The sequence below is a fragment of the Salmo salar genome, chromosome ssa12 (genome assembly GCF_905237065.1).
Source record: "Salmo salar chromosome ssa12, Ssal_v3.1, whole genome shotgun sequence".
NCBI lineage: Eukaryota > Metazoa > Chordata > Actinopteri > Salmoniformes > Salmonidae > Salmo > Salmo salar.
This window is the reverse complement of record NC_059453.1, coordinates 62509132-62531007: the sequence shown is the minus strand read 5'-3', so window position 1 is coordinate 62531007 and position 21876 is coordinate 62509132. Positions and strand designations below refer to the sequence as shown.

Here is a 21876-nt window from a genome sequence, read left to right as displayed (position 1 = left end):
GGTGAACAAATGCAATCAAATGAAGCATACATAATAAAATAGAGCAGGTACCGCAATCGCTTTTTTAATTATATGGGTGATAAGGGTGAATGATACAGTCAAGGAACTGTAAAAGTGAAACACCTACCCTTAACTACACATCTTAAAGCAGCAGTTAAAGTTTAGATCGATATTTTAGGTTTTGGGGTGTATGTTTATGTGCAGAAAGAAGTTGAGCATCGCACCCATGCACAAATACAGTGAACTCCAATTGTTGTGTTGTTTTGGCTCTGTACTCCAGCACTTTGGATTTGAAATGATACAATGACTATGGGGTTATAGAGCAGACTGTCAGCTTTAATTTGAGGGTATTTTCATCCATACCAGATAAACCGTTTAGAAATTACAGCACTTTTTGTACATAGTCCCCCCATTTTAGGGGACCACAAGAATTGGGAGAAATTCACTTCATGTGTATTAAAAGGAGTCAAAAGTTTAGTATTTGGTCCCATATTCCTAGCAAGCAATGATTACATCAAGCTTGTGACTCTACACACTTGGATGCATTTTCTGTTTGTTTTGGTTGCGTTTCAGATGATTTCGTGCCCAATAGAAATGAAATGGTAAATAATGTATTGTGTCATTTTGGAGTCACTTATTGTAAATAAGAATACGTTTCTAAACACTTCTACATTAATGTGGATGCTACCATGACTATGGGATAGTCAGGAATTAATCGTGAATAATGATGAGTGAGAAAGCACAAATATCAAACCCCCAAGACATACTAACCTATTTATGTGTATGTGACAATTCGATTATTATTATTTTTTTTAATGTTATGAACAGCTGGTGAATGTGTAGGACATAAGGAGAATAACTGGTCCATTAAACTCTGGGTGCACTGGACAGTCTGTAGACTCAACGTGACAGAGAGTGCATTCTGTTAGACATGACTCATGCCACAGCTAGGCTAACTAGACTCAATATGAAACACGGTGACAAACATGACGTACTGTATTGCCAAACCATAGGACAGCTGTAGGGGGACGTTGTGACCCATTTAAAATGATGATCCACTCAAACGGAACACCAACAAAGCATGACCTTTGGTACTCAATCCAACCAATGTAAATTACTTGAGAATAACTAGCTACAGATGCAGAGGGAATAAACAAAATGGACATCAATTCCTACATTAAAATGTCTGTCCCTTACAGTAGCCTACTTCTTAGCATTGTGTCGCTAATTTCCCTCGTAGCCACACAAGTGGAAAATGGACACAACAGACGAACCGCATGCGAGAGACAGACTTACAGACATCCAGCGATTCATCCGAGCCGTCTGGGCAGTCCTTCTCCCCATCGCAGCGCCAGCCCTTGGAGATGCACGTCACCTGGTCCTTACAAACAAACTGCTTCGGACTGCACGTTTTTGGGGCTGAAACAGACAAGACATTAACTGTAAAATGACGTAGCAGATAACTCTGTAGCAGCAAACACGAAATACAACATTGAGTAGAAAGTTTGTTGCATATAGGTTGATAGAGAAGGCAAGGAAAGTTAAATAATTGTGTAACCTTGAAAATATGTTGCCCAATGTTGGAAGGGGGCCCCAAGTGAAAAAGTTTGGGAACCCCTGCTTTAGCGAAAGGGGCCGAGAGCGGACACACACACACACACAGAGAACAGCCTCCGGTCTTGTAGGTATTTGCGTCGGCTTGCCCCCAAATATCCAGGTCAGTGTTCCCAGGCCAACAGCAGTGATGCAACACATCTACAGGCAATCAAAGGACATCTTGTTCTGAAAGCCCCCCTTCAAGCCCCCTAACCCCACCACCCCAAAAAAACTGTCCTCTATCCAGAGCCAAAAGGGGGAAAGTATTCAAAGCTGCACCACCTTAATTCCTCTCCTGTGCACAGGCACATATAACACACACATGCTAATCAGCATAGTTATGTAGCCTAGCTGAGGGAGTGCTGGTTTAACATGCAGTTAGCCAGGCAGGCATATGGGGTCTAGAGAGCTTGGGAGCTAGTGAAGGAAACATTAGGAATGCTGACCTAAAAATCCAGTCAGAAAAAGTGAAGAAAAAAATGTATTATAAAAACAAAATAACTGAATACCTCCTAGGAGACCTTGAAGACTTTTGTTAAATTCTAAACTCACAGCCTGGAATTTTCCAGACTTGGAATCGGTGGTGATGGAGAAACATGCGAGAGTCGCCCGAGTCTTTAAATCGCACTTCAAAGAGATAATAAAACTTGTTTGTAAACTGAAATAGGGTGCATTGGTTCATGGATCAATTAATTCACTGGCCAATCACTGATGTTTTCCAGACATTAGGAAAGCAGCCATTTTCTCAAACTAGAATGCAGGCACAGTGGTCTGATTTCAGAAAGGTATTCTACTCTTTTAACCAATGTATTTAGCCTATACTGAAGTCAGGGGATTATTATGATTGTGACACGGCCTACTGAGTTCAATGAAAAACAAGGTAGGTTAGCAGAATCGAATATCTTCCTTTTACTACACTGAACAAAAAATATAAATCGTGGCCTCCAGAGTGGCGTCACTATAGACCAAGGGTTCAAACCCAGGCTGTATCACAACCGGCCGTGATCGGGAGTCCCATAGGGCGACGCACAATTGGCCCAGCGTAGTCCAGGTTAGGGGAGGGTTTGGCTAGGGGGGCTTTACTTGACTCATCGTGCTCTAGCAACTTCTGGTGACGGGCTGGGTGCCTGCAGGCTGAGCTCGGTCGTCAGTTGAACAGTGTTTCTTCCGACACATTGGTGTGGCTGGCTTCCAGGTTAAGCGGGCGGGTGTAAAGAAACGCGGTTTGGCGGGTTATGTTTTGGAGGATGCACAACTCGACCTTCACCTCCTGAGCCGTTGGGGAGTTGCAGCGATGAGACAAGTTTGAAATTGGGGAGAAAATGTCAACCAGAGCTGCTGTCAGAGAATTGAATGTTCATTTCTTTAACATAAGCTGCCTCCAACGTCCAACCGGCCTCACAACCGCAGACCACGTGTATGGTGTTGTGTAGGTGAGCGGTTTGCGGATGTCAACTTTGTGAACAGAGTGCCCCATGGTGGCGGTGGGGTTATGATATGAGAGGCATAAACTATGGACAACGAACACAATTGCATTATATCAATGAAAATTTGAAAATGTCCTTTATTGAACTGTAACTCAGTAAAATTTTATAAATTGTTGCATGTTGCACTTATATTTTTGTTCAGTACATTTCTAAAATGTCCACAGTTGGCCTACAGCGGCCATACTACTCTATAACATCAGTGATGTGTCAGTATACAAGATGAGAGGCTTTGGGCAGACGTGTGAGAGCCAGGCTGTTTGACTGACAGTGGAACAAGTTATTATTAGAGAGACAATTTGAGTATGTGAATGAGGAAATGGAATGTCATCGTCTTTGAAGTTGAAGAGGCACTCATCAGAAGAGTGACCATAGAAAAGAGGGAGGGTCTCTGGCTGGGTGGCTAAAAGGTAGGTGGGGATATGGGGTGTGGTAACTAGTCTCTCCCGTTGGTTACATCTCCACGAGGCTGTCTGCCAGTGAAGTATCAGCACCTTCACTCCTCTCCAACAGTGCACTTTAGTTTTTTCTTAAAACAGAAAAGTCTTGTTACTTAGAGAAACGCAAAAAAGAGCCCCCTAGATTCCAGAACATTCTTTCCATCTAAGGTGCAGCCAAATAGTCTTTGAGATGACCACTGACTGAAACATTCAGTTTGTTTTTCATCAAATAAAATGGGGCCACGTTGGGTTATTTTAGGGCATTCCACTGGCGGGCTGCTGGGGTGAAGGGGGTCTTTATATGGCTCTCTGGCACTGGCGTGTATACACACACACACACACACACACACGTAAAAATGCATGTATACACAGAAGTCTGACTCCGAAATGCAGATCCTTCTCTCTGCTCATCCTCCTCTTCCTGACAGTGCTACCTGCACCTCAGCCCGACTAACTACATACATTCTCTCGCCAAGAAGTCATGAAGTCCCTGAATTATTGATATAATGCAACCATGCTTGTGAAAAATGAGCTCCTATTTGTTGTATTGTTTGTTTATGAGGAGGCTACGGTAGATGCCACAGAGACAGGGCAAGCCAGGCAGCTGGAACTTGAACGCTGCTTGCTGTGTGTGACGAGGCCTACAGAGAGCTGCCGCCATGTTTGCAACAGCCATGTGTGTAATGGATCTCGGAGACAGTAATGGCTGTGGGACTAAACTAGTGTTCTGTTAACAGCAGCAGCCGCTTCAGACACGACTCAACGAGCAGCTGACAGGAAGCTACCGGGGAGAGCAGGAAGTGGGTCAGAAGGTAAAGCTACTGTAGCAGATTTTAACTGTACTACTAATGGGACTGTTGTGACCAGCAGGGATGTTCTAGTGGGAGGAAGAGGCGATAAGTAAAGAGAATGGTGACAACAATGACAGAGTGACACAATCAAGATTATTTTTCCTGGGCATTACCTTTATCATATTAGAACTGTATTTTCCAGTCTGGGTGGCAATGCTGGCTAGAAACCTGCATTATTGAATAAATTATGCTATGGGCAAACTGGTGGATAGCAGCCAAGTGGCTAAAAGGGGAAAGGGGGTGGGACACAAAGTGGAGAGAAAAGACTGAACAGAACAGGGGAGAGGAGAGAAGAATGTATAAGTAGAACACCAGGGCGAGCCATCAACGTTATACTGCTGACCAGTAGGAGGAGGAGATAAAGGACTGAGGCTCAGGGCCCATCCCAGGTCAGGCCAGCTCGGGACAGGGGAGAAGCAGAGGGAGCAGAGGCAGGAGGTAGTTGAGATGCGTCGGGACGGGGGAATGTCACACCTGCTATCAATGAGCTGCCCGCCTCTCCGTGTTGTTTACCCAACTGGATGTGTGTGAAAACGCTCCTGGTCACCACCATTTGGGCTAAATAACAACTCTCCCTCCACCACCCCACCATCCCCCAGGAAGGGCTCAAGGCAAACACAACCTTCTCTCACCTAGCATATAGTGCTGTGTTGTGGGAAGTTGGATGTCCTGTTGCTAGGTAAAATAAATAAATAAAACTGGAGCTGCGCCAGGGAACCCGCCAATTCAAGCAAAGATCAAGAAGGGTACAGCACTATACTAGACAGGACAGGGGACAGAGATAGCAGTCATAAGAACTGCTGTACCACTCCACTTACACAGCCTATGAGATACTGGATGTCTGAAAGTAGGCTACAATCAACTACTATAGAGAGAAGTTTACTGGTGAAAGATAAATGGAAAAATGTAAATAACTTCACAGGAACAAACTTAGCAGAAAAAGAAACTTCCTCTCAATGTCAAATGAGCTTATTGTCAGCAAACTTAACATGTGTAAATATTTGTATGAATATAACAAGATTCAACAACTGAGACAAACTGAACAATTTCCACAGACATGTGACTAACACAAATGGAATAATGTGTCCCTGAACAAAGGGGGTCAAAATCAAAAGTAACAGTCAGTATCTGGTGTGGCCACCAGCTGCATTAAGTACTGCAGTGCATCTCCTCCTCATGGACTGCACCAGATTTGCTGTGATATGTTACCCCACTCTTCCACCAAGGCACCTGCAAGTTGCCAGACATTTCTGGAGGGGAAAATGGCCCTAGCCCTCACCCTCCGATCCAACAGGTCCCAGACGTGCTCTATGGGATTGAGATCTGGGCTCTTCGCTGGCCATGGCAGAACACTGACATTCCTGTCTTGCAGGAAATCACGCACAGAACGAGCAGTATGGCTGGTGGCATTGTCATGCTGGAGGGTCATGTCAGGATGAGCCTGCAGGAAGGGTACCACATGAGGGAGGAGGATGTCTTCCCTGTAACACACAGCGTTGTGATTGCCTGCAATGACAACAAGCTCAGTCAGATGATGCTGTGACACACCGCCCCAGACCATGACGGACCCTCCACCTCCAAATCAATCCCACTCCAGAGTACAGGCCTCAGTGTAATGCTCATTCCTTCGACGATAAACGCCAATCCGACCATCACCCCTGGTGAGACAAGCCTCTCTCAGCCTATTGCAGACAGTCTGAGCACTGATGGAGGGATTGTGCGTTCCTGTTGTAACTCGGGCAGTTGTTGTTGCCATCCTGTACCTGTCCCGCAGGTGTGATGTTCGGATGTACCGATCCTGTGCAGGTATTGTTAAACGTGGTCTGCCACTACGAGGACAATCAGCTGTCCGTCCTGTCTCCCGGTAGCAATGTCTTAGGAGTCTCACAGTATGGACATAGCAATTTATTGCCCTGGCCACATCTGCAGTCCTCATGCCTCCTTGCAGCATGCCTAAGGCACGTTCACGCAGATGAGCAGGGACCCTGGGCAGCTTTCTTTTGCTGTTTTTCAGAGTCAGTAGAAAGGCCTCTTTAGTGTCCTAAGTTTTCATTACTATGACCTTAATTGCCTACCGTCTGTAAGCTGTTAGTGTCTTAACGACCGTTCCACAGGTGCATGTTCATTAATTGTTTATGGTTCTGTGAACAAGCATGGGAAACAGTGTTTAAACCCTTTACAATGAAGATCTATCTGTGAAGTTATTTGGATTTTTACGAATTATCTTTGAAAGACAGGTTCCTGAAAAAGGGATGTTTCTTTTTTTGCTGAGTTTATGTATGGAGGCCTAATAATAGTTATGGAAATGTTGGAGCTGTCAGAGTCAATTGGAAACTAAATCTTGAAAAGTTTAATTTAATAACAATAGGCCCTCTGATGAAACGAAGTGAAAAACATTGCAGTACATATTCTGCTGTTCTATCGCGCTGTTCTATGTAACGATGTCCGAGGGGGAAGAAAAAAATATAATAAATAATAAGCTTTAAGACAAGAGAAACATTTAGTAAAATATCACAATTTATGAGTACAGAATTCCCTCGTCGCTCATGTTTACTCTGTCCATCTAGTCAAGGTTGTACTTCAGTCAGTAGACACTAAAATAACTAGTCAGTTGTGTAAAGTACTTAAGTAAAAATACCCTAAAGTAATACTTAAGTTTTTTTTGTTGAGTAACTGTACTTTACTATTTATATTTGACAACTTTTACTTCACTACATTCCTAAAGAATATAATGTACTTTTTTACTCCTTACATTTTCCTTCTCACACAAAAGTACTCATTTTGAATGCTTAGCAGGACAGGAAAATTGTCTAATTCATGCACTTATCAAGAGAACATCACTGGTCATCCCAACTACCTGCTTCGCTTGTAAATTATGCCTGATGTTTGAAGTGTGCCCTTGGCTATCCGTAAATAAAACAAAAGAATCGTGCCGTCTGGGTTGCTTAATATAAGGAATTTGAAATGATTTATACTTTTACTTTTGATACTTAAGTATATTTAAAACCAAATACTTTTAGACTTTTACTCAAGTAGTATTTTACTGGGCGACTCACATTTACTTAAGTCATTTTCTTTTAAAAAGGTATCTTTACATTTCACTCAAGTATGACAATTCTGTACTTTTTCCACCACTAATAGATATGAAAGGCAGACGGTCAGGAGGACAGACATAATATAGCCCAGTCACCAGACAGACATGGTTACTATACCCCAGGCAGTAACAGAGACCAGCAACCACCACCCTTATTGACAATGTTACTGTGAGGTAGACACCTGCAGCCAGTCAGCCATACTCACTCTCATAGACTACAGTAAGTCTCAACTCATTAACCCAAGTCTATTATCACAGGAGACTTTCTTCCCATGACCGTGCAGGTTGGACTGCTGTTGTCCCGTTTGTGTACTCTATGTAAGTGAGTGTGTGTGTGCGCACACACACACACACACACACACTCGCACAGGCTTGTACATGACTGCAGCTGGATTCCGTTAGAGTACATACACAATACTGTTTGGATAAACTTCCTGAGAGAAGACTTATGGTCCAGACCTCCTAAGGGGAGATTCTCTCTCAGTTATGGCCCATTGTTATTGGGATTGGCTCTAAAGTATAGGTCTATGTACAGTGTGTATTGAGAATAAAGAATCTGGCATGGATATAAGACACCAGGTATGTGACGGGAGGCTGAGAAGAAAGACAGAGTGGCCATTAAATGCTTTCAATGACTTGATGGGAATACGGTCCAGTAAGTAAAAACTGCATGTACTACCTTTTCTTTACAGAGTAAAACACAATCCTAGACAGAGTAATCATAAGTCCTATCCTAAATATGTCTTGGTGTTATTTAACAAGTGATAAAACGTCATTACCATTTGCAAATATTTAAAGGAGGCAAAGAGAGGCTTATATCAGGGGGGGGACATAAACAACTTGAGTTGTGTGTAATCCTTCTCATCATGAACTCCCCTCTTGGCTAGTCTCACAGTTCCGGCCTCCTCCTCAAAACACACAATCTAAAACAGTTCATATTCACACGAGAGAGAAAGAGCTTAGCGCTCAGATACATCCTGCCAAATGGACTTTATGGTCATTCAAAACTGAAAAGACATAAGAGACCAAGAATGAAAACAGCTTCAGAAGGATACGATTTCCCAACAACATGGCCTCAAATCAACTGGACTACCCTTGACCTGGAAACACAGAGCTAAAAGGCCCTGACATGATGGTTTCTTTCAACTATTTGCAGAATGTACTTGGAAGTCCATTAAAACAAATAGAGGAAAAACAATGTGTTTGTCCCTATGGAGAGCAGAGTTCTCTGGAGATGGCCCCATTGAATTCCAAACCTTGGGGATTTCACCGGCTGCAAGCCCAAGTGTGAGCAATAATGGGAAAGCAAACAGCCCCAATGAAAGGCTGAGTCAGGCAGAGGGAGCGAGGTCAGGGAGTGAAGAGAAAGGGGGGGGAGTGTTGAGGGGATGTGTCCCCTTGGAAGCTCTGTCATGCCTTTGGAAGTCCTCTCTCCTGACCTCTGGCCTGACCTGAAGATGTTACACTGTGGATCTAACTGCCAAAACAAGAACAGCGTTAACTCCATGTGGCTACAGTGGCCTCCTTCCAGCCTCCTCACCCTCCATCCAGCAGACTCAATGTTTAGTCATGGAAGAGCGTGAAAAGGACCTTCCAGCCTCCTCACCCTCCATCCAGCAGACTCAATGTTTAGTCATGGAAGAGCGTGAAAAGGGGGAAAAGGTTGCAAAATAAGCCCTGGGGCTCCAGCTGTGCATCTTAAATATGGAGCTCTGAGTTTTGAAGGCCTGGAAAAATGCAAAACGTGCCCAAATCCACAAGAGAACAAACAGGAGGAAAACAGAAATTTCAGACAGACTCGGGGCTGTGGTAAAATGTTCATGAAATGCAGGCAGTTTCTGATTGATCTTTTAAAAGGACGGGGTGACTCTCTTTCTTGAAAGCAGGACATTTTGGATCTTTTAATGAGCTGAGCCTGCTTGATATCCCTGTAAATAAAGACCTTCATTAACATCACATCAAAGAGGATAGGGCACTGGTGTGTGTGTGCGCGTGCAGGAGTGGTTGGTTTCCGTGTTTTTATATTATGGTGTGTGTGTGTGTGTGTGTGTGTGTGTGTATGTATGTATGTATGTATGTATGTGTCCATAAGTGTACACAGTATAGTGCGCCGATGATGATGATGAAGCATAGGTTACTCACCGGTGATGGCTGATCGTTTGTGCCAATATCTCATAATAAGCTACTTTGAAAAAGTGTTGTTTGCTCAGAATCACTCAAAAAGTTGAGTCTTTTTATAAGCTTTACTGACAGATTAGTCTTCTCTTTTCAGCAGTAGGCATTTGCTTTCCAAAACGGTAGGTCTACATTTTTCTCGCCATTGTATTTTGACATTTGTGAAAGGCAAACTGACAGCTGCAACCAAGCATAAAAATATAATCCATAGATGGCAGTTCCCATTTGGGGTGGCAGGTAGCCTAGTTGTTAGAGCGTTGGGCCAGTAACTGAAATGTTGCTGGATCGAATCCCTGAGATGACAAGGTAAAAATCTGTCGTTCTGCCCCTGAACAAGAAAGTTAACCTACTGTTCCCCAGTAGACAGTCATTGTAAATAATAATTTGTTCTTAACGGACTTGACTACTTAAAAAAACAAAAAACAATTCAAGTCAGGACTGGCAGCCATTGCTAGTGTACGCATGAATTTAACAGTCAAAATGCCAGGGCTAGAGGTTCCAAAATCCTTCAATGGATTATATCTATGGCCACAACGCAACAAGCTGTTCTATATTTGGGGCGTGTGCTGCCCAAATTGTAGCCTTCCTGACAGTAAAAACTTTTTTTAGAAGCGATTGACCTGTGGCTAAATTATGCTCTCTGGTGTAGTGTTTTGAATTATTTTACTTATGTATGTTCAGAGAGGAGTAATTTCACTTTAGAGGATTTTTTTTATATAGCCTAATTTTGGCACCAAAAAAATATTTACAATCAGGGGGTGCTGCCCCAGCACCCTTACTTCCCGCAGCTATGGACCACCTCCCGCAGCTATGGACCCAGTACTGCTAAAAACGGAAGTCATTTTTGTTCAGTGTTATGCATTTTCAGTATCCCTACCCTAGACTGTTCTGTATGCCCTAAAAGCCCTCCTTCATAATTTAATGTTTGTCAGGCAAACAATTAGGAATTATCATCTGGAACTCATAACTGGAATTTAAGATAAGTATGTACAATGTGACAAACTTTATTTGTGATGGATTATAAGCCGTCTAAAAAGAAAAAAAAAAAACATGAGCTGGCGCACAACCTGAAAAATGGTTTGTGTGGAGGTGCTGACTAACGGCGATTAAACTATAAACTATCAAAATAAAGAAAGTCGCGCACTCCATGTATAAACTCCCAGCAATTGAATGGGTATTTACCAACGTTTCGGCATCACTGTGCCTTCCTCAGGGTGTGGTTAAGCCATCAATACCGAGGGACAACTAGGCCTGCGTGCCATTTCTCTTCATGAAGACTTTGCCCCATCCTTGTTCAGTTACTATATGGAAGACAAAGGTTCTGAGCCACCAACAGACCAGACGTTTAAATCGGACCCAAAATGCTTTTATTCCCGAAGGGAAACCTCCTATTATAGTCTGAAATTGTCTATTGAGGGCTGTTAAAATGGGGGCCCACTGGAAGAAAAGGCCTATATGAAAGAATTCCCCATCATTCTATGCTTTGTAAGCAGTGTCTGTGCAAAAAGAGTTCAATAATCTCTACAAACCTTAGGAAAGGAGTTTCTCATTGGCGAGTGAAAGATGAACAGTTTCTATAAAATAATTGTTTGAAAATCAATAAAAAAAGATTCCATCCAAAGCTCTTCCAAGAGTAGCCAAGACACACATTTTATTTGTCTTAAGTTGCTGGCTCTCTGACATACACAATATCTCATAGCGTTGCCTTCTACATTTGTATCCAGTCATAGCTGACAGACATTGAATATCTCAGGTCTTTGTCTCCTTTACTCCCTGTTCACTCTCCTGAAACTCTATGACGGTCAGGTTAGGTTGTTATCAATAAAACGTCACAATAAAGGTGCAGAGTTGCAAAGAAAAAGCCATCTCAGACTGGCCAATAAAAATAAAAAGATGGGCAAAAGAACAGATACTGGACAGAGGAACTCTGCCTAGAAGTCCAGCATCCCGGAGTCGCCTCTTCACTGTTAACGTTGAGACTGGTGTTTTGCGGATACTATTTAATGAAGCATCTGTTTCTCAAACTAGACATTCTAATGTACTTGTCCTCTTGCTCAGTTGTGCACCGGGGCATCCCACTCTTTCTATTCTGGTTAGAGCCAGTTTGCGCTGTTCTGTGAAGGGAGTAGGACACAGCGTTGTACGAGATCTTCAGTTTCTTGCCAATTTCCCGCATGGAATAACCTTCATTTCTCAGAACAAGAATAGACTGATGAATTTCAGAAGACAGTTTTGTTTCTGGCCATTTTTAGCCTGTCATCGAACCCACAAATGCTGATGCTCCAGATACTCAACTAGCCTAAAGGCCCGTTTTATTGCTTCTTTAAAATCAGAACAAGAGTTTTCAGCTGTGCTAACATAATTGCAAAAGGGTTTTCTAATGATCAATTAGCCTTTTAAAACGATACACTTGGATTTGCTAACACAATGTGCAATTGGAACACAGGAGTGATGGTTGCTGATAATGGGCCTCTGTATGCCTATGTAGATATTCCATTATTTGCTGTTTCCAGCTACAATAGTAATTTACAACATTAACAATGTATGTCTGATCAATTTGATGCTATTTTAAAATGGACCAAAAAAAGTGCTTTATTTAAAAAACAAGGACATTTAAGTGGCCCCAAACTTTTGAACGGTAGTATAGATCTGAAAATGTAGCTAGCTAAACTCTTTGCATATTTGCAATCAAAATCGGCAGAATTCTCTCCATATCATTAGCTATCACACTCTGCTTCCACCGGGCATTCCACTGATTTCAAAACTCGGTCCTACAGAAAATGGAGAGCATTAGCAACACTTTTGCAGTTCTTTGTGATATCTTTCAAAGAAAGCTGAGCTAGAAAAGGATTACCTACACATACGGAGTAGCTCATGTTAGACAGAAGCGTGCTACATGGCAGACCAATCCAAATTCATCTCTCGGCTAGCAGGAAGGTTCCTGACTTTTTCTGTGGCTAAACCAACTTGGCTCGTAATTTAACAATTTTATTCATATTTAAATATGAAATACAAGTTTGAGGCACATGAAAAGTCACGTCCTAGAAGGCATTTCTGCCCCCCAAAAAACACGAATTTTGATTAAAAGAAATATACATATTTATGTTCAAATGCCTCTCCTGTGAAGTAGTGACGCGTAACATATGCCTAGTTTCCTGAAACGAGTCATATTTTGAGTCTAACTTTGTCCTGTAGGGCCTCCCGAGTGGTGCAGTGGTCTATGGCACTGCAGTGCTAGCTGTACCACAAGAGAATCTGGGTTCGCAGACAATTGGCCCAGCATCGTCCGGGTTAGGGGAGGGTTTGGCCAGCAGGGATGTCCTTGTCCCATCGCGCACTAGCGACTCCTGTGGCAGGCCGGGCGCAGTGCACGCTGACACGGTCGCCAGGTTCTTTCCTCTGACGCATTGGTGCGGCTGGCTTCCGGGTTAAGTGGGCATTGTGTCATGAAGCATTATGGCTTGTTTGGGTTGTGTTTCGGAGGACGCACGGCTCTCAACCGTCGCCTCTTCCGAGTCTGTACGGGAGTTGCAGCGATGAGACAATTGGATACCATGAAATTGGGGAGCAAAAAAGGGGTAACATTTTTTAAATAAAAAAAATAGAAATCGTCTTGGTAAAGCTGTCTCTGACTACTGTCGGCAAAGCTGGCAAGCAAATAAAACAATATTCAGAGATGGCCAAATAGCTAAGCTAGACGTTAGCCAAATTAACGTGATCCGTCATTAGCTAGCTAGCCCATTTGATGTGGTCCATCAATCAATGTCTGTTTAAGTTGCTTTCCAGCAGCAATCGTGCTTAAACAATCTTAAAAATCAATGTTGAAGGGTGTATAATATTAGCTAGCTAAGGTATGTTGGTTGGGGGAAGAAAAGGAAAAAAAAACCTAACAACTTACCACAATGTTGAGGCAACTTTTAAGAAAATTCCACAATGGATGGAAAATGTACCTAAACCACACCAACACTACATGGCCAAAAGTATGTAGACCCTACAAATTAGTGGATTCGGCTATTTCAGTCACCCCCATTGCTGACCGGTGTATAAAATCGAGCACAGCCATGCAATCTCCATAGACAAACATTGGCAGTAGAATGGCCGTCCTGAAGAGCTCAGTGACTTTCAACATGGCACTGTCATAGGATGCCACCTTTCCAACAAGTCAGTTCGTCAAATTTCGGCCCTGCTAGAGCTGCCCCAGTGAACTGTAAGTGCTGTTATTGTGAAGTGAAAACATCTAGGAGCAACAACGGCTCAGCCGCGAAGTGGTAGGCCACACAAGCTCACAGAACGGGACCGCTGATGCGTGTAAAATTTGTCCTCGGTTGCAACACTCAATACCGAATTCCAAACTGCCTTTGGAAGCAACGTCAGCACTAGAACTGTTCATCTGGAGCTTCATGAAATGGGTGTCCATGGCCGAGCAGCCGCACACAAGCCTAAGATCACCATGCGCAATGCCACGCATCGGCCGGAGTGGTGTAAAACTTGCCGCCATTGGACTCTGGAGCAGTGGAAAGGAGTTCTCTGGAGTGATGAATCACGCTTTCTCCATCCGGCAGTCCGACGGACAAATCTGGGTTTGGCGGATGCCAGGAGAATGCTACCTGCCCCAATGCATAGTGCCAACTGTAAAGTTTGGTGGTCTGGGGCTGTTTTTCCATGGTTCTGGCTAGGCCCCTTAGTTCCAGTGAAGGAAAATCGTAACATTACAGCATACAATGACATTCTAGACGATTCTGTGCTTCCAACTTTGTGAAAACAGTTTGGGGAAGGCCCTTTCCTGTTTCAGCAGGACAATGCCCCCGTGCACAAAGCGAGGTCCATATAGAAATGTTTTGTCAAGATCCGTGTGGAAGAACTTCACTGGCCTGCACAGTGCCCTGACCTCAACCCCATCAAACACCGTTGGGATGAATTGGAATGCTGACTGCGAGCCAGGGCTAAATCGCCCAACATCAGTGCCGACCTCACTAATGCTCGTGGCTGAAGGGAAGCAAGTCCCCGCAGCAATGTTCCAACATCTAGTGGAAAGCGTTCCCAGAAAAGTGGAGGCTGTTATAGCAGCAAAGAGGGGGACCAACTCCATATTAATACCCATGATTTTGGAATGAGATGTTCAACGAGCAAGTGTCCACATACTTATCAGGTAAAGTATAGTTTTACATCACTCAAATATCCAATTAAATGGTGGCTAATATTGAGTGATAGAGGTGTACTCCAGCTGTGTTTTGTGCTGTAATGCATGGGAGTGGGCTGTGAGCTTGCCCCCCAGGTGGGAATGGAATGTTAGGAACATACAGTTGTATCATTGGGTACAACCTGACGATACTTCTCTTTCACAATCTCTTAAGGCTGCAATTGACCTTGACACAAATTAAAAATGTCATGCTGTTTTGTTCACTGTTTGTAATACAGCCCAAGTGCTGTCTCCTATGTCACTGATGTACTGTAGTGTACTGCCCTGGCCAATGGACTGTTAGAGTCCTGTCGACATCTCAAAGGGTGAAAAAAAAGTCCAGATTCATGGACATTTTCGGGGGATTTGTTCACTGCAGGTGTTGAATGGGGGAGTGATTGACATCACAAGCTTGTTGACATCTCTTGAGACAAAAGGTGTTTCCAAAGGGAAGGAGGGGAGATGAAAAGGTACAGTAGAGCTCCAAGAAAAGACAAATGTGTGTGGGTCATCTCCCCCCCCCCCCCCAAAACCTCTGCTCTGGATAGAGAAAGGTAATTCATCTGGGAAGTATATTGAGTGGTGGGGATGTGTGGGGTGGGGGGGAGAGGAATGGTACCCCTCACTCCAGATGGAATTCTCAGACCTTTTTTTGATGTTGTTCTGAACTGAAGTTCAAGATGAGGCAGCATGAAAGATTGACATAGACACATGAGGAGCCAAGGATGAACGGGTGAATGTCTTGTTGCGTAACGTCAAGAGACTTAACGTCAACTGCACTGGGTAAAAGGAGAGAGTTCAGCATCCACTCCCTAGTCCTGTCTCTCTGCTCCAATGCCCTCACAATGCACATGCTTCTGTCCACGGTGACCCTCAGCTTACATGGTGCTCCATTTATACAGCTGGCTGCTATTTACCTCAACCAGCCAGGTTAGGCAGTGTAGCTCAGGGCTTATACTGTAGTATGCCACCACCACCCGCTGTGGTGGACTGGAGTGAAATGGGCCTGAGGCTCAGGATATGTGGGACATTCACTTTATTGAATTCAATTGCATACATGTGGCACCACTTACAAGGGCTGGGCAATCTGAACAAGACAATATCGCCCCATAATGGATACAACGATCACGATAATGGTATAAAGCATATGAGCGCTCCTAGGGGCCGATTCAGACATAGGAAATGTATGCCTTTCCTACACACTTCTCAGTAGTTGGTATTAAGACTTACCTTATGCAGGTGTGTAAGGGGCTTTGCAGGCGTGCTTCCCTTGCGCAGGCTGAAGACATTTACTTCAACCGCTAAGTTTTCATTCAATAGTGTTTATAATACATTTCTCTTAAAAAGGGTAGGTAGCATAAACATAACCACATGTAACATGGATTTGCATTAGTACATGCATAAAAAGTCCCAACGCAAAGTTACATCTCACTTTTCTATTTATTACATAAAACCGATCAGAATGTTTTTCCTGGGGTGTGATGTAATAAGGAGGACCCGGCAAGCCATCTTATGCCCAATAATGTAAACTTCAACAGAAATAAATTAAATTTGCAAATACTTTGAATGTACATGATACAAATGGTAAAATAAAAAAAGCACGGGTATATTTAAAAAAAAATAAAACTAAAAAAAAAAACATTCTAAAGCGCATTCATCAACTCGGCAGGTTCGGCCCTACAGAAGAATATAGCTTGGGTGTCCAAATTTCTTCCACACAAATTACGAGGTCATACAATTAATAATAGCACAGCTATTTATAGCCTACTCCACTGCTGAAAAAGGGGCCACAATACATGTCATGTTTTCATTTCACCTTTATTTAACCAGGTAGGCCAGTTGAGAACAAGTTCTCATTTACAACTGCGACATGGCCAAGATATGCAACTTTTCAGTTTGCTTCCATATGACTGGTTTCACATGTCTCCAGGGATCATAAGGAAAAATCTAAAAACAAATGTGTGTATTTACAATCCCCTTCTCCAAACGAATGACTAATTTACCAAGCTCTTATCATCAATAGCTCTTATACATTTTTAATGCTGCCGGTCAAATGTCCGGTGCCACATTTTCCTAACAGAAACCCTGGCATGTGGGTTCACCTTCCAACAGGACAACGACCCTAAGTAAAGCCAAGACAACACAGGAGTGGCTTCGGGACAAGTCTCCGAATGTCCTTGAGTGGCCCAGCCAGAGCCCGGACTTGAACCCTATCAAACATCTCTGGAGAGACCTGAAAAATAGCTGTGCAGCAACACTCCCCATCCAACCTGACAGAGCGTGAGAGGCTCTGCAGAGAATAATGGAAGAAACTCCCCAAATACAGGTGTGCCAAGCTTGTAGCGTCATATCCAAGAAGACTCGAGGCTGTAATCGCTGCCAAAGGTGCTTCTACAAAGTACTGAGTAAAGGGTCTGAATACTTATGTAAAAGTGATACCTCCATTTTTATATACATTTGCAAACATTTCTAAAAAAACTGTTTTTGACTTGTCATTATGGGGTATTGTGTGTAGATTGTTGAGGCAAAACAACAATTTAAATCCTTTTAGGAATGTTGTAGTCCTCTCGATTGCTCCTTCAACCTCATGACTTGGTTTTTGCTCTGACCATGCACTAACACCTTTTATATATAGACAGGTGTGTGCGCCCCTTTCCAAATCATGTCCAATCAATTGAATTTACCACAGGTGGACTCCAATCAAGTTGTAGAAACTTCATGGATGATCAAAGGAAACAGGATGCTCAATTTTGAGTCTCATAATGGTTTGTTACATGCAGTATAGGCTTTGTGGAATTGAATGAACAGATGTTGCTCTCCGGTTTCGTGATGAAACGTGTGTGTAGTTGAATTTATTCCGCCAATGTGTGACAGTTGTCTTTTTGTTGTCACGGCCTTATTGTATATCACAGTGGCATATGAACAAACGGGTTCTAGAGCAAACAGGTTGTAATATGGCTGGGTTTTTTTACTGGCTTCACTTCCTCAGTGATATTACCCACGCACCGCTACACCTTCATTTCTTAGATCTCCACCTCAAACAAATAGCATGTGCTATTCTCATGCTGAAGTTCAAGGTCAGAATATGCGCACTTAACTCTGGTCTGAATTCCCCCATTGAATAGGTTGAGGGCAACTGACCTCTGGAGAATTCCAACAGTATACATACTACACACATCCATAGCACAAAGCCAATTCATGCACCGCATACTGGTCAGACCTACTACTCTTAATGTTGCAACTTAGGCCCTACATCACTACAACACTAATTCCAGGACAGGTCTTGAAGAGCCATCTCTCATTGAAAGCCAAGGCAATAGAGAGCTTGTGCAATTCAGGAGTGAAGGAGCCCATATGTTCAGTTCTGTTGCTTATCTGTCTGGGAGTGAGAGTAAGGGAGGAATAGATGGAGCAAGCCAAGGAGAAAGGGAGGGAGAATGTCAATGACTGAATTAAGATGAGTCAAATTAAGGATGAGTTGGGGAGAGAGCCCTACGCAAACAATATATATATTTTTTTTTTAACTCACATTGTAACTTGGCGGTTCCGAATTTGAGTTGTCTTGAAAGCACCATTGACTGGCCTAAATGGGTTTCTTCACTATAAATGTGGGGTTTCAACTACTGGTGAAGACGGACTTGGCCTATGAGGTATTCGTCACATATCATTGTCGGAGGCCTAAAATCAGTCTCATGGTTTAAGGCATTTCCCAGGTGCCACTGAGTCAGTGTGGTCTTGGGAAATGTCCCATTTAAGAGATTAGGTTCACCCTATCTTTAAAAGACGCCAGATTAGGTTGTGTGTTTGAGTTGGGGAGAGAGAGAGAGAGAGAGAGAGTGTGAGAAAGTGTATGACAGAAAGGAAGCTCCTTTAGGTAGAGGCTGTTATCACTGGGGCTGTGAAAGTTCACACGAGGGAAAGATGCAGAGAAAGAAAAATAGAGGGGTTGGAATGAATTGTAGAATTAAATTGGGGCATGTGTACAGTATATAAATTCAGCAAAAAAAGAAACGTCCCTTTTTCAGGACCCTGTCTTTCAAAGATAATTTGTAAAAATCAAAATAACTTCACAGAACTTCATTGTAAAGGGTTTAAACACCATTTACCAAGCTAGTTCAGTGAACCACAAAACAATTAATGAACATGCACCTGTGGAACGGTCATTAAGACATTAACAGCTTACAGACGGTAGGCAATTAAGGTCACAATTATGAAAATGTAGGACACCGAAGAGGCCTTTCTACTGACTCTGAAAAACACCAAAAGAAAGATGCCCAGGGTCCCTGCTCATCTGTGTGAACGTGCCTTAGGCATCTGCAAGGAGGCATGAGGACTGCAGATGTGGCCAGGGCAAAAAAATTGCAATGTCTGGTTTGTGAGATGGCGCTACAGTGAGACAGGATGGACAGCTGATCGTCCTCGCAGTGGCAGACCACGTGTAACAACACCTGCACAGGATCGGTACATTCGGACATCACACCTGTGGGACAGGATGGCAACAACTGCCCGAGTTACACCAGGAACGCACAATCTCTCCATCAGTGCTCAGGCTGTCTGCAATAGGCTGAGGGAGGCTGGACTGAGGGCTTGTAGGCCTGTTGTAAGGCAGGATCTCACCAGATATCACCGGCAACAACGTCGCCTAACCCACTGTCACTGGACCAGACTAGCTAAAAGTGCTCTTCATTGACGAGTCGCGGTTTTGTTTCACCAGGGGTGATGGTCGGATTGGCGTTTATCGTCGAAGGAATGAGCATTACACTGAGGCCTGTACTCTGGAGTGGGATTGATTTGGAGGTGGAGGGTCCGTCATGGTCTGGGGCGGTGTGTCACAGCATCATCGGACTGAGCTTGTTGTCATTGCAGGCAATCTCAACGCTGTGTGTTACAGGGAAGACATCCTCCTCCCTCATGTGGTACCCTTCCTGCAGGCTCATCCTGACATGACCCTCCAGCATGACAATGCCACCAGCCGTACTGCTCGTTATGTGCATGATTTCCTGCAAGACAGTCAGTGTTCTGCCATGGCCAGCGAAGAGCCCGGGTCTGAGTCCCATTGAGCACGTCTGGGACCTGTTGGATCGGAGGGTGAGGGCCATTCCCCCCAGAAATGTCCAGGAACTTGCAGGTGCCTTGGTGGAAGAGTGGGGTAACATCTCACAGCAAGAACTGGCAAATCTGGTGTAGTCCATGAGGAGGAGATGCACTGCAGTACTTAATGCAGCTGGTGGCCACACCAGATACTGACTGCTACTTTTGATTTTGACCCTCCCTTTGTTCAGGGACACATGAATCCATTTCTGTAAGTCATATGTCTGTGGAACTTGTTCAGTTTATGTCTCAGTTGTTGAATCTTATGTTCATACAAATATTTACACGTGTTAAGTTTGCTGAAAATAAAATGCAGTTGACAGTGAGAGGACGTTACTTTTTTTTTGCTGAGTTTACATTATGTAGCTTATCACATGTACAGCTTACAGATACAGAGCCTTGAGTGGAAAATCTGTCAGACAGAGTGAGAGCTGCTGCTACAGCATCCCAAACAGCAAAAGCATAGGCAACGGAAGGCAATCTATCAGCACACCACTTTGTAATGAGCTGGAGGCAGTATGCATTTTGAAAACATATACTTAATAGTTTCGAACCTGAACGTTTTACTACATATTGTCAGGATTGTCTTACATTGCGTCAAAGTATCCTAGTCATAAATCTGACCATATCCATGGAGGCAATTATTTTATATAAACATTTTCTGTTCATTATTCATTTGTTGGCTGAGGAAAAGTAAATGTGGCCAGCTAACATCTTCAAAGTGCACATCAGAATTCCATAAGGATCGCACATCGTTGCATCCTCCACTTGCATGTTGTTAATATGAACGACCATAATCTAAATGTGATTTCTGTCATTCTGAACACGCCCCAATTAGGTTACGCACCCAATGCATATGGGTCCGGTAAATTCAAAATGCTGCCGGTCAAATGTCCGGTGCCACATTTTCTTAAAGAAAACCCTGGTGTGTGTGACTCGTTGGCTGGGTGTCATGCAGGCATGATATCTCTCATTTCACATTCCCACCCCTCATGTCCTCCTAGAAGTTTCGATTTTAGCCCTGTAATTATGAGTCATTCACAGTCTCAAATATCTGTCTTGTACACAGCCAAGGGTTCAAAATGTTACCTTTGTGTATTAGCCTATGGGCAGTCATGGTTTTATTACTTTTTATTAAATTCCACTTAGGAGTAGGTCTTTAACTGTCCACCCCATAATCATTCTTAATACACTTACCTGCTTTGCGCTCCCTTCTCAAATCTCCAGAGTTATTCATTTAACTAGGCAAGTAAGTTAAGAACAAATTCACAATGATGGCCTACTACGACCAAACCCGGACGACGCTGGGCCAATTGTGTGTCGCCCAATCCCGGCCGGTTGTGATACAGCCTGGATTCAAACCAGGGTGTCTGTAGTGATGCCTCAAGCACTAAGATGCAGTGCCTTAGACCGATGCGCCACTCGGGAGCCCAGAGTAACATATTGTATCACAAAAGACACTGAGGATTTTTGCCATTTGGAAGCAATTTAGTCTTGAGAGGCTAATATTATTCTTTGTAATGTTGCAATTTTTCCATTTGTATTCCTAGGTTTACTGGCAGAATGATTTGGTATGAAGTAGTTGACAGAAATACTGGGTCAATTGTTGTTTGAAGACATGACTAAGTATTTATGTTCTAGTTCAAGTATGGGTGTCATCGTGTTTTCGTATAGCGATGTGGTGGTGCTAATCAAGCCTTCCCAGCACCGCCAACGCACAGAGGTTTTGGGAATACTGTTAAGGAAGTTTCCAGAGTTACTGGAAGAAGACCCTGGTTCTTTTTTCACTCCCGCGCTCAGCTGCCTCTCCTCCTCGTTATTCTCAACTTGAGATGGTTATCCTTGGCAACACCCTTTAATTGGTGCAATACAGATGTACCAGCGTGCCCAAGGCCATGCGTATAGCCTGGCACTTGAACTGTCTCTTGTCTACGCCCAAATGGCAGACTATTCCCTATGTAGTGCA

At 43.4% G+C, this 21876-nt stretch overlaps 1 protein-coding gene across 6 annotated transcripts in view; it reads right to left on the bottom strand.

Annotated features, from left to right (window-relative positions):
• LOC106565466 (low-density lipoprotein receptor-related protein 1) overlaps positions 1-21876 on the bottom strand; it is a 181727-nt gene that overhangs the window by 146717 nt on the left and 13134 nt on the right. For all 6 annotated transcript variants that reach the window (XM_014132678.2, XM_014132680.2, XM_014132681.2 and 3 more), the window contains exon 2: positions 1297-1419. In XM_014132678.2, the coding sequence (XP_013988153.2) occupies positions 1297-1419 (123 nt within the window). The remainder of the gene's footprint in view (positions 1-1296; positions 1420-21876) is intronic.